Genomic DNA, 12,929 nt, shown 5'->3' with positions numbered 1-12,929 from the left:
TGTTCGTTTATAAAGGTCATTCAGTTTGTTCCTAATGATGCCAGCTCCCATCTCGGACGGTATCTCTCTTTCCTTCCAAGCTGGTCAGCAGTGCTCTGTGCAGATCGCTGCTCCCGTGTATTGTTACCTAAGAGCCGTAATAAAACCATTCGTCAGGGAGGGATTTCCTGAGATTGTCCCAGGAGACCCCAGGCGTTTCAGAGGAAGCGTGTCAGCGCTCTGGCGTTCCCGGACAACAGGTTAATGTAGCAGTCCCACTGAGGGGCCTTCTCGTTTCTCTGCCGGAGTTTACAGAGCCAATTCAGGCTGCAGCAACAAGGGCACACCCGCAAAGGATTCCAGTGCTGTGTTTTCTTCTGGGTGGGTGGCGTGCCCGTCCCTTGGGGGAGTCTCGCCTCTCACGCCAGTTCCCATGGAGTTCTGTCGGGAGGGCATCCCGACAATGTCATTTTCAGTGTGGTACTTCGGTTAAAATCTTTCTTATGCCTTTTTTCTACCTGGTCCTCGAAGCTTACTCTTCCCTGTATCATCAGCAAGGCCTGTCCCCCCCATCAGGTATCTTTTAATTCTTCAAAATGCGATAGCTAGAATCACATGCAACATTCCAGACAAATTAAGGCCTTGTGTCGGGGGTGGGGGGTGTTCCGTTTTCTTCCAAAAACAAGCCTTCTGGTAAGCTGGGCCTTACAGGCTTTCCCTAGAATTACGAGAATGAGAACGCCGCACGGGCGAGCACGGGCAGAGCAAGCGCGGAGGCGGCAGGCAGCAGCCGTGCGGGAGGGTCCGGGGGGACGGCCCAGCCCGGGCCCGGCTCGCTCTGCCCAGCCGGGCCGCGGCCTGGCGGGTCTCCCCGCCGCCGCCGCAGGCGGCCGTTCCCGGGGCGCATCTCGCCACGGCCCCCGGCGGGAGGGCAGGCGAGCCGGGCCGGGCCCCGGAGGGCCCTCCGCCCGGGGCCGCGCAGAGGCCGCAGCCGCCGCCCTCTCCTCAGGAGCGAGCCGGCCCGGCGGGGGCGGGAGGAGCGAGGCCGGCAGCAGGTAGGAGGGGGCGGGCGGGGGAGGCCGCGGCGCCTCCCCGGGCGGTGGCCGCGGCCTGCGGGGCCGGGCCGAGGGCGCGGGCGGCGGCTCCGCACGCGGGAGCTGCGGCGGCCGCGCTGCCCTGCCCTCCCGCCCTCCCTCACCGCCGAGGGCCGGCCCGGGGCTCCCCGGCCCGCGGGGCTGCGCTCAGCCCTGGCTTCCGCGGGCGCGGCCCTGCGGGGCCTCTCCCGCCCGCCGCTGCCCCGGCCGGGCGCCGGCGCGCTGCCGGCTCCGCCGCGGGCTACGGCTGGGAGAGCTGCGGGAGGCGCTCCGGGCCGCGGTCCGGGCCCGGCGGGCGCGGGAGGGAGCGCTGCGGGCCGCGGCGCCGGGCGGTGCCGCCCATCCCGCGCCTTCAGCCGGCCGCGGCACCCGGCACCTGGCAAAGCGCGGGCAGGCGGGGCTGCGGAGAGCCTTCCCCGGGCCTGCTTTCTGCCCGGCTCAGTCTCCAGATAACGCCATAAACGACTCTAACTAGCACAACCAATTAGTCGATTAATTGTGTGTTTTCGGTGCCTGCTAATGAGTTTTTTCGGTTTGGATTCTTTGGAGGCACAGGTGGGAGCAATCTGTATTTCAGCAGCGGGTCCTGCAGGCAGTTAGCAGCGCCGAGTGGGGGATAATGAAGATGTCTATAAGAAAGTCCCTTTGCAGTGGCAGAGCTTTTGTAATTTCGGTTAAACTGCGTGTCCTCTCCCAGTGAAAAAGTAATTTGGCAAGAAAAAACTTCAGACATGTTTTGTCTGGGGTTCTGTTCATGTCCGTCGCTGTGATACCAGTGCCTGCCCTCAGGGGTAAGGACCCCGCCATATCAGTGTCATGGAACAAGACGGTCTCCCCGTCCTCGTCCTCGGGCAGGAGGGGTTGCTCCAGAGTTTGCCGTTGTTTGCCTTGATGCTGTTACACCGTGAGTAATGTAGAAGCCATGAAGGGGGAGCTGAAGTTGAACTGGGGGCAGGTGATGAACATTCAAAACTAGAATGATGTCAGAAAACATCCTTTGCTCTTGGCTGAGCAAATGGCTTTTAACTTTGTGGATGTTGTTTCCTAATTTTAGAAATGAACCTTTTGTGAAGAGTTGCCAGTTAAATAATGCATCGTTCCCTGACAGGTGACGCTGTACTGTGGTTAACGTATCATCTTGTTGCAGTCCATTTATTGGAGACAATCAATAGAGCGAGCTCCGACTGTATTTAGCTTAGCTGTGCAGGGGCACCAGTTTTGTCAGGCTGAAGTTGAAATGCATGGGCTCGAAATGACATGCGTGCACTCCGCATGTTGCAGTCTGCGTTGTTACCTAACCTGTGTGTTTCTCTTTACGTGAGCTCTCACTGAAGCAATGCCACGCGATGTCAGAATTGCCATGCTCTCAGTCAACCAGGCGCTGAGCAGCCAGTTTTTATGGGTGAATAATGAAGCTCCAGGTAACATGTGCATCTCTGAGATTTTACAAATGATACTAGTATTTTTCCTTTAGGCTACTGGGGTTTCTACATCTGTATAACAGTTGACATTTGTACACACTAAAGGAGTGTGGTGTTCAGGTTGGTCAGGACTACCAAGGTCTGTTTTAACACTTCCAGTTCTCCCTGTTCGTGGTTCCTCTCTTGCCATCATCTTTCTGTCCCTGCCTAGCGTTGCACTCTCTTTGCCTGTGACTTCTCTCCCAGGAGTGCCACTGGCCCGTTACATCTTTGTTTACAGCAATCTATGATCAGTCCCTCTCCTTGATTTTACCGGACACTTTGCTCAGTAAAAACACAGAGCAATCTCCAATTACTGCAGAACTGACACTGGAGATAAGTGTGATTCCCTTAAAATTAAATGCCAGGGGAGAGCCTCAGATGCTAACCATGACTGAATAGATTTAGGAGCACTGTTGTTGGCACTTACCAGCTGAGCTGCTGGTTCCAGTTCATTTACGCTTGTTCAATACACCCCAAGGCCCAGGTGCAAATGCAGCCCAGATCACAAGATGAAACGTGTGCGCCTTGTCTCAGTATGTGCTGTATATTAGCTTGTGTCAGAAAACCACTGTGTAGTGGGGCATCTTAGAAGCACTGACTCATGAAGCACCCGTTGTTTTTGGTTTTAGGTATCATAGCTTCCTGTCCGCTATTTCTTATCCCGAGTCTCCCACAAAGATTTACGTATTCTGTTTATTAATATATCAACAGTGTACACGATGGAGCTACCCGTCCCTTTGTTGAATGCTGATGAGAAGCATTCCATGTTCCCAAAGGCTTCATATAAATAAAACAAGACAAATGTGAGATGAGGTGCAGGACAGCTGCTGACCACAGATGAAAGAATAGATGTAAGATGGTTGCATCAGTGGGTGGTGATATAAAGGGTACTCTCAAATTCCCTAGCAATGCAGTAGAACAGGTGGGAGAGACAGCTGTTTCTAAAGAGGTTTTTTAATAGTTTCTCTTATCGTTTCACACAATGTATCACTGAGGCGCTTTGCTTTTTGTAATGTAACTCTTAGTACCTAAAGCTGCCCATTTAACATTTTTGCATGTTGCTCACCAGCTTTTAGTGCTGCTGAATACTTTAAGTTCTTCAGATATCTGTAGTGTAGATAGAGAGTACATGAAATACATTTTCTGAAAGCACAGGGCACAGAATCATTATGTCAGGAGGAAGATTTTCGGGAAGAGGTGTGGCAAATACATTGATGAACTACAAGCCTTGAGACATCCAATCTGGCAGGCTGTTTTGTGAAAATTTGTTTTAGGAATTTCTTAAGAAGCATGTCAGTTGATCTGAATCCCTCCAACTTCTTTAATGCCACTTATTTCCTCCTTGATTTCTTTGGGAAATAGTTTTTTCTTTTTAAGTTTTAGAAGACTATTTTTTTTTTTAAGAAGTATTTTTGCCTTTCAACTCTTTTGCCTTTTGTGTCTCTTTCATAGCACTGTGCCAAACACAGCTCAATTGAGCTTCTGCAAAATGATGAATAAATAGCATTTGCACTCGGGTATAGACTGGAAGCTTTAAGAAGAGGAGTTACGAGCTACTCAGCTCGACTGAATGGAAATTGTAACCTGTGTTGAAGCCACAAGTCCAGTGTTCAGCTTCTGGAAAGTTGTAGGAGAAGCTTGCGGGGGGACCTGCGGGATGAATACTGAGTTGTGAAAGAACATCAGTTATGATGAAAGAGTGAGCGTTTTTGGTTTTGTCAGAGGTGAGGACTGAAACATGATAGGAGTCTCCAAGTCTGTAGAAGTTTGCTGTGAAGAGGAAGACTCTTCCTCTTCACAGTGAGCCTGCCGGGAAGAGAACAGTGTTGTACCGGGGGGGTGCATGATTACATATTAAGAAAGCCTGTCTAACTCTCAGAACAGTTATCAGTGTTCTAAAATGCTGAAGATGTTAGATCTCTGAACTTAGAGATTTTTAAGAACAGGTTACACAGATGTCTTACAAATTATTTAAGTGGTGTTTGCACTGCCTGTGCGTACAAAGGCAGGCTCCAGAGATGCCTCCCAGCCCTGTTTATCTGTGACTCTAAGTCACCACATCACCTTTGTTAGACAGGAGATGACAGTTGGTTAGTTAGTGCCATGAACAGGGGGCTAAAAGCCCTTTTACTTCACCAGTAGAAAGAGATTTGGTTACTTACTGTGACTATTTCTACATCATTAAATTATACAGGCTCTGCAGTTTCTGTACAAGAGAGATTCAAGTCAAGGATTACAGGTATAGGACATATTTCAGCATGTAAATAGATATGTATGTTGAAGTTTTAATTGAGTTTTCTCATCAGATAGCTGGATTTAAATAGGGTATGTCCCTCTCCTTTCCATGGATACCAATTTTATATTGTATCAGAGATACGGAGATTTATTTGATTTTCTGGAAATGAGGCTTAAGGCTTCATTTACCATTTGTTTGGAGCCAGTGTTTGCAGATGATGTTCTGTATGAGAAATCGACTTGCTCTCTAACAAGACAAGGCCTGTGGGATTCATAGAGGTGACCGATCAGGTTGTGGTTCATCCTCGTCTTTGTAGCTAATGCACTTTGCTGTTAGAATAAATGGCTAGAGCAGTGTGCCTGTACCTGGAGCACTGCTGCTCTGTCCCTCCCATCTCAGAGTGTAGTGGGGAAAGTTGAAAAAACTTCAAATGAAGGTGAAACAACTTCTGTATGAGGAATGGCTAAATATACTAATGCTCTTCAGGTTAACAAAAGAGACAACTGAGAGGAGATATGAGACAACAGATGAAATTCGGTATCGTGGGGAAGAGGGGATAGGACTGGTTGTGTACTCTTTCCTGTGGGCAAGAACTAGGAGGCATCGAACGGAAGCAGCAGGTGGCAGGGTCAGAATAAAGGAGGTTCTTCCCACAACACAACGTGAGGCTACGGAAGGGATATTGTGATCCAAGAAACAACTGGACAGCTTCCTGGAGAAGGAACCCCTCAAGAAGAGTTAAAGGCAGGAGTGGAACCTTTGTCTCCGGAGGTCCCCGGAGTACGAAGACTCGTACGCTGGGAGTCTCTCTACAAGCCTCCCGTATTCTTATGCTTTCTGTTTTCAGTTTCATCTTCTGCAGCCATCCTGTGTTATTACATTCCCTCTGGTGAGAGTGGCTGGAGGACAATTGATCATGGATTAGTGAAGAAGCCAGATCCCCATTGTGCTGAGAATGGCTGTGGATTGGCCTTTCTCACTGAATTCCTGGTGTGAAGCCGGGTATCGTGGTGTCCAAGACGGCTCATAACGCCTCAGACCGGGGACCCACAGCACTCTGTTCTTTTGCCTGTTACTTTGACCCTACACTTACCTGCACAGCAGTGCTGCTGAACACACCCATCTGTCGGACACAGTCCAGAAGAGACCTCACCATGAGATTCATGAATCGCTTCTGTAACAGAGACTCTATAGAGAGTGTTTTAATCATAGCAGGTCCGGAAGAGAGATGTCCTCACTTTTCCACGTAAAGTAAACATGTACTCAAAAAAAGTGAGACTGATGATATTTCCATCTGATAAACCTCAAAAGAAACTAGACACAACTGCATTACAACTGAGCTTGTACCATGGCATTTGGTGATCCCCAGTTGGAAAGCTGACTCAGGAGAGAAAATATTTCGCCTAGGAATACCCTCTTTTTGAATGGACGGGGTTTTACAAAAATAAATATGAATGTGAGAGCTGAATTTCACTTATTTTATTCCATGATGAGGGGTTTCAGGAAGGCTAGAAAGGGAGTCAGGGCTTCATGACGTTAGTGGGGGGAAGTGCCCTTCATTCTCATCTTCTTAGCCAGAGACGATGCATCTGAGGGCTGCTTTACGGAAAGGGAGCCTCCCACGATAAGGAGGGTTGTCTGCGATGTTCATACTCTTTAAACAGTTCCATCTCCCTGGAAGAATAAAAACATGGAGGTAACTTAGTGGCTACCGTTCCTGTGTCTTTCAAAGGTTTTTATTATTTCCCAGTGGCTATGGGAAGCTGTCAGATAAACACCATAAATACAGACTGAGATCATATTCTCAGCACCTGGCAACACTGTAGGGTTTCAGCTGTACTTTAGAAAACATGATTGTAGCACTGAATGAAGGCTAGTTTAGTCTTTCAGACTGTCAGCTGGTCAGGTGTATGGATAACTACCATCAGTACACAAAATAATGAAAGAAAACTATCAGTTACTCACCCCACAACATCCACAACATTTGCAGTCCCCACAGATTGTTCCGAACAGGCCGTTCACCACCTGAATGCCACAGAGCACTGCCTGGATCCCGCTCATGACGAGCAGCAAGGAGAAGAGGGTCAGGTTCCACGGGACAATGTTTTCGGGTGACTGACACGTGTTCCACAAAGTGTGGTCAGCGAGGTAGTTCCTGGGGGGGAACAAAACCGTTATGAAGAAGATGACGTTAACTCGCAGGGAGGGGGTCTGTCACGGCTGACAAGTTGTCGCTGTTGTGATGTTCTGTTAGCTTCAGCACTGTGAGAAAGAATTCCCATTATCGCACTGGTGCTGCTTACCTAGAACATGATTTCATTTGAGTTTCTGGATCAACCGAAGCAATTGATTTGAAAAGACAAGGCATCAGGAGGGAACAATCAGAGACGAGTATGTGTTAGATGCAATTGAACAGTTTCTGGTATTTTGGGAAGGAGAGATCTTAGCCTAGCATGTGCCAAACGGATGTTCGTCCATGCCAATGTCTTTTGTCGAAGGTGTTTCTGCTACCGCAGTTGTGGTTCTCTGCTGGATGAAGCAGTGCTGGCAGCTGGCAGTGTGTAAGACACCCTCAAAGCGTACCCCTACAGACACGGGACTCGCAGGGTCTCCTTGGGAGCGTGGCACCTTCTGTAACTCCTCCTTGGCAGAAACCCCGGGGCGGGGGGGTGTCTACATCTAAATATTTGTCTTACTTTACTATATTACGTTGTAATAAAGACAAAACAAGTGAATCATCGAAACAATATGATGAAAGATTAATAAACTCAGGTTTCCTAACAAAACATCGAGTGCTACAAGACCAGTCGCCTCTTGCCCACTGAGCAGAAAAGATCAACCTTTGCTGTTCTAGATGCCTCATCTAAAGAACAGCAGTATTAGGTAAAATTATTTTCCATAATTTTTACCTTCACATTTTGATTTAATTGTGACCGCTTAACCACTTAACTATATTTCCTCTGCATATTCTTAATGCTGTTTTGTTTCCTGTGTTCTTGTCAAGTGATTCCTTGACTGCAAGCAAAATTGTGCTTGAGGCAGAGCATGTTTTTCCAAATACTCCCAGAATTAGACAAAGCAGTTGGTTTCCAGCCCTCATTGGCCCATGAACAAATAATGTGTAACATACAACATTATACCTCTTTTTTTCTTTTTAACCTGAGCTATAATTTTGTGGTGTATCATGCAGCGAACGCTGCTAGGTCGCTCTTGACTGAGGAAGACTGCATTAAGGATTCTCAGGTGATGGGTTTACTGCACCCCTTGTCGATCTGTCCTGCTCTCCTTGGGAACACGTCGTACCCTGCTTTCAGCTGGACCTTTGCTGACTTCAGCCCTGAGCAATTGGACTGCCAGGGTTTCATGTGCTTCACACCACCTCTCTGAAAGTGGTAACTGTACGTGACAGCAGACACCTTTGAGTTGCAGAGCGTGAGGAACAGACAACTTCCAAATTCCATAACCGAGATAAAATGACACATAGCTACTACTTATTTGAATACCATCAAATTTCAATAGAAGATGGCACTGCTATTCATCTAGGTGGAATTTATCCCTGTATACTCCTTATCATCCCAAGAATAACCTAGAAGGCTGTGCATTTCTCTCTGCTGGCTCCTTTGAAACTCAGTAGTTTTGATTGCACTGCTAGTCTTTACATCCGTGCTCCTGAACCTTATTTAGTATTGCTGTGCATTGCTGGCTTTTCTAAGAGCTTCTGTGTTTTAGACAAACAGTATAATTCCCTTTTTATACAACAGATTTGGAAGTCAAATCATATCACAAACTTAAAACATGAATAACTTTTTTTCTGATTGTCTTGTCTTACCCATCTTGGAAAGGATAGGTCCACTCTCTTCCAGTGTAACATTTAGGGCCTCTGTTTAGGGCTACTGCTGACAAAACAAAGCAGTATCCAGCTCCCAGAACTCCAACTGCAGCAAATATTATAGAAGAAAACATCTGACAAAGAGAAAAATAATGTTATTTTTGTTCTCATTCAAACAATGAAATGTACCCTATTAATGGGAACGTACATTCCCTAAAGTCAGCTCTTAACAGTCAAAATAGTCAACTCCTGAACAGCTAAAATATATTCATTTGCAATTACATAATAAGTGCGTAAGGCATACTTGCACTGCTGTTCAGAAGCTTTGACAGAATTGGCACCATTTGCCTGAGGACGGCGGGTGGGTGCTGGCACAGTAGGTGGCACTCCTCCCTTTGGGCACTATTTAGCCACGCCACCGCGCCGTTGTTCAAGGTCCTGTGTTTCACGGAAGCGGATGTCTTTCTCAAGGGATTATGAGCAAGACTGACGTCTTGGACCCCTCAAGGCATTAAAAAAAAATCTACAGTACCCTTTGCAAGTTAGCTTTGGTATCTTGGTCGTATTTGGAGCAAGTAATTGTCTGTTTCCTTCCTAGTCTCCCCTTCAGGTTTCATACCCGTGTACTTTATCTGCTCGCAGGCGCTTGCCATCATTAGCTCTAATAGTGCAGTTGGAATGGATTGGAAAGGACGTCTTTATTTTTCTGGCTTTCCATTACGGCATTTTCATGTATACTAATAGGTAAGTAAATCATGCAAAAACTAATGCCCTGCTTGAATTCTGAAGCACTTGTAGCCATAATAGTTTGTAGGTAGAGGTAATGTCTTTTATTGGATCAAAGTGATATAGGTGGAGGGAAAAAAGAAACGTACTTTCAGGTCTGTGAGCTTTTACTCAGGCCTCATCATGAGACTCTTGCCTGGAGTGTTGACGTGCATTTTTATGTTGATATATCCGATGGGGCTACCTTAAACATTATGTTTATGTAGTAGACATCATCATAATGGCATTTCTGCTGACACGGAAGAACAGATTCAGTTCTCAGCCGTGCTGTGGTAAGGCCACCAGGACTCTCTTAGTCCGGTGTACGTAGTACTTGCGACTGTACCAGTATTCCCAGTCTCTCAGTCAGCTGCACCCTCACGTGAGTCGCCAACAAGGTCCTGCACTGCAGAAGGCGGTTGCTTTATGAGCAGCACCACGCGCACCCGGTTTAGCGTACGCAGGCCGGCAGCGCAGCGGCTCGCGGCCGGTCGCTCCCTGCAGAACCGGGCGCCCGGCTCAGCTGCGTTGCAGAGGGCTGGCCGGCAGCCTGGCAGCGGGACGTTAGTAGTTTGGTAGTCGCCAAGTTATGTGTGGTCTTCAAAGCTAAACGAAGATATGTTCACTGCTAACAGAAAATCGATACTGCAGTGTGGTGAAGAGAAATACGTGGCTCCGTTTCCCTCCATTCAAAGGTCCACCTGCTTTGTTGGGATTGCACGAAGACAGCATCAAAGACAGGGGATTTAGGGAAGGCTCCTTGTTAGCCTCACAGTCGTGATTCTTCCCCTATTCGTTTTTTCCTTTTTTTTTCCAATTGAAAACCCGTTCCTTTATAAAAAAGTGTAATGGTCTACTTGAGCCAAACAATTTATTTCAAAAGGACAGACTTTCCTGGTAGAAATATATTTATTTTTTCTCTAATCTCATTTTTAAACTGAAATGCTTGAAATGTTTACTAGTGTCTGAAGGCATCCATTTGAAACTTTTCACTTCTGGTGTGAAAGGAAGCTATAAATTCAAAGTGGAGCCTGGTCTACCCGGCTTTAAGTAGGAGGTTGGATTAGGTGACCTCCCGAGGTCTCTTCCAACCTGAAACTGCCTATGAACCTAGTGCGATACTCACAGCCCATTGCGTGGGTCTGCAGTGAGTTGGGAATGTAGTGCCCAACCGTCAGAATAATTTTAAAAACTGCCAACAAAAAATGGCTAAAGAGAGAACTGTTATACTCTGCGAAGCAAAGTGCAGGTCTTTCAGAAATTAGTTTTAATTGTGACAGCAACTGTAAGTACCTTGTGACAGCAAAATACAAGAGGGCAGTACAGTTGTGGTACCTGTGGCACACCACCAAAGGCATAACACAACTTTTACAGCCTGCTATTTCTTCTTCCCAGCACTCAGACAAATGGCAGGGCTCCGTCCCCTACACTCTGGGCAGCACCTGTCTAGTCTCGCAGTGACTGTGGGCAGGACATACATACATCGTATCAGTAACAATCTAGCTTTTACTTTTTTTGCCCTGTTTCCTGTCACTTACCGCAAACCTCTTTCCACAGCTCTCGTTACCACAGCATCCACAGCAATCATTATTCTTAAGGCCCAGAAATACCAAGGCAGGAAAGATCATCTACCAATAACAGAAATACAGTTTGAATTGGGATGAATTCAAGTTACATTTGCTTTTAAATAAAATAGTTCTATGTCTTTTTTTTTTCTTATCACTTATCACTACATTAAGTTACTTATTGCAAAACTGTTGGATGACTCGTCACTTATTTGCGAGTCAAAGAAGAATTTGCAGCGTTGGAACCTGCGTTTGAGGTACTGAGGATGCAAATGCTCACTAAGGAAAAATTACCTTGTGCTGAAGGAAAATATTTCCTACATTAATTTCCTTTACATTCAGCAATGCAAAGTCATGGCACAGGTGGGGGGGAAAGGTGGGAGTGTCTGAATTTATATACTCACCAATACGCCAGATCCCAAGATCCCTCCGAAGTACCAAACCTCATCTGTAATGTGTAGATTGTTTTCAACCACTTTTCCTCCAGGGAAAAACAACAAAATGTTGGCGAGGGTACATAGCACAGCCAGGGGGATAAGAGCGGTTCCCAGGCACTTAGCACAACCTCCCGTGCACATGCTTTTTTAAAGAAGCGGCAAATACAATTAAAGGCAGAGGAAAAATCTCTCGGACGTTCTCAGAACTGTTTCATAAAAAGGAGCTTCTTGGTGTATTTTACAAGATCCCGTTTCTGCTGTGCCTTTAGAGGAGATGAGCCTGTCGAATGCTCCCTTCAGAGATGTTGCTGCAGCCGGTCAGAAGTGCAGTGTGCTGGTTATTTATACGCTCTCGCAGCCGTGATGTCAATTTTCTGAACGTCCGTAAATGAAATTACGTTCAGTGCAGCCTCTCATTTTACTATGACAACCAGTAACCTCTGTTAATATTTTACTAATGTAGATGAGACACTTCATTATCTGGGCTCAGGTCATGGGTAGATATCCTTCTTAGTCCTGGATCATCATTTTTACAACACACGGTCCTTCTTCACACTGCAAAATACTTCTTTGTAAAGACTGTCGTGAAAACACAATGAATCAACTGGTGTTAATAACAGCTGTGTGCAATGGAAAAGTTCTAGTGAATTTTCTTTTATTTGGGAAAGTTGAGCTAGTACTTCATTATTTTGAAGCACTCAGACAATTTATAGATTTGCAGTAGGTGATGAATTATTATGGAGGCAGGGCTTTGCAGCTGGTATCTCCGAATGAAGGCGAATGATCAAAAAAAGTTTCAATGGACTTGGTCCTTATGTTGTGTCATTTTGTGTTGTTTAAGGATAATGCGTTCCTTCAAAGCCCAGCATTTCATCTGTGCTCAGGCAAAATTTCCACTTAAAATTACGCTGCACATAGCGGACGGACTCCTGAGCTCAAGCAGAGTCTCACTGGCTTAGCGTGCAAGATTTTATTCAAGCAAGCACCTCTTTTAAAGAGGCTCTGCAGCTTTTTCACAGATACTGGATACCTTCTCTTTCATATTTAGACTTGATATATTGTCCTGCAGAACTTGTGCTAGGATGATTTTTTCACCAATCTTCATGCCTAGCAAATAGTGATAGACGCAATTCCATTGCTGTCCCTGTGTGGACATGAGAATTCCGTGTATTTTGAGACAGACAACAGTTTCCACTTTGCTCAGAGGGTAAAGCTCAGGCAATTTTCATTCAAATTTGAAATAAGCCTTCTTGTAAAGATGTTTGAGGCTTTGTTTTGATCCCTATAGTGGATCTCTGCTGAATGTTCGAAGACAGGCAGCCCAGAAACATCTCAAATTTTACCTTGTACAACCACAAAATCCCATGAAGTACATGATATTGAGCTGTCCAAAGCTGCCGTGAACTGTCCAGAGCTATGGCTTCAGGTTAAGTGGCAATGCTGAATAAGCTGGTTTTCACAGCCACCATCCTTATAGAAATGACACAGCTGAACGAAACCCACGTCACTGTTCATCTAGACCGATTCCTCATCTGATTCATCACAAGCCACACCAACAATT

The 12,929-nt window shown here is 46.3% G+C and overlaps 1 protein-coding gene across 1 annotated transcript; it reads right to left on the bottom strand.

The window, feature by feature from the left end:
* Positions 1-6,428: 6,428 nt before the first annotated feature.
* Positions 6,429-11,509, bottom strand: TM4SF4 (transmembrane 4 L six family member 4). Its single transcript, XM_075506672.1, has 5 exons — positions 11,336-11,509; positions 10,905-10,994; positions 8,602-8,735; positions 6,738-6,927; positions 6,429-6,446 (listed from the first exon to the last, which is right to left on the bottom strand). The coding sequence occupies exons 1-5, from the start codon at positions 11,507-11,509 to the stop codon at positions 6,429-6,431; spliced, it is 606 nt and encodes a 201-aa protein (XP_075362787.1).
* Between the last annotated feature and the right edge of the window lie 1,420 nt (positions 11,510-12,929).

The sequence above is a fragment of the Mycteria americana genome, chromosome 7 (genome assembly GCF_035582795.1).
Source record: "Mycteria americana isolate JAX WOST 10 ecotype Jacksonville Zoo and Gardens chromosome 7, USCA_MyAme_1.0, whole genome shotgun sequence".
NCBI classification, from domain to species: domain Eukaryota; kingdom Metazoa; phylum Chordata; class Aves; order Ciconiiformes; family Ciconiidae; genus Mycteria; species Mycteria americana.
Note: the sequence above shows the minus strand (reverse complement) of the source record. Positions and strands in the feature narration are given on the sequence as shown.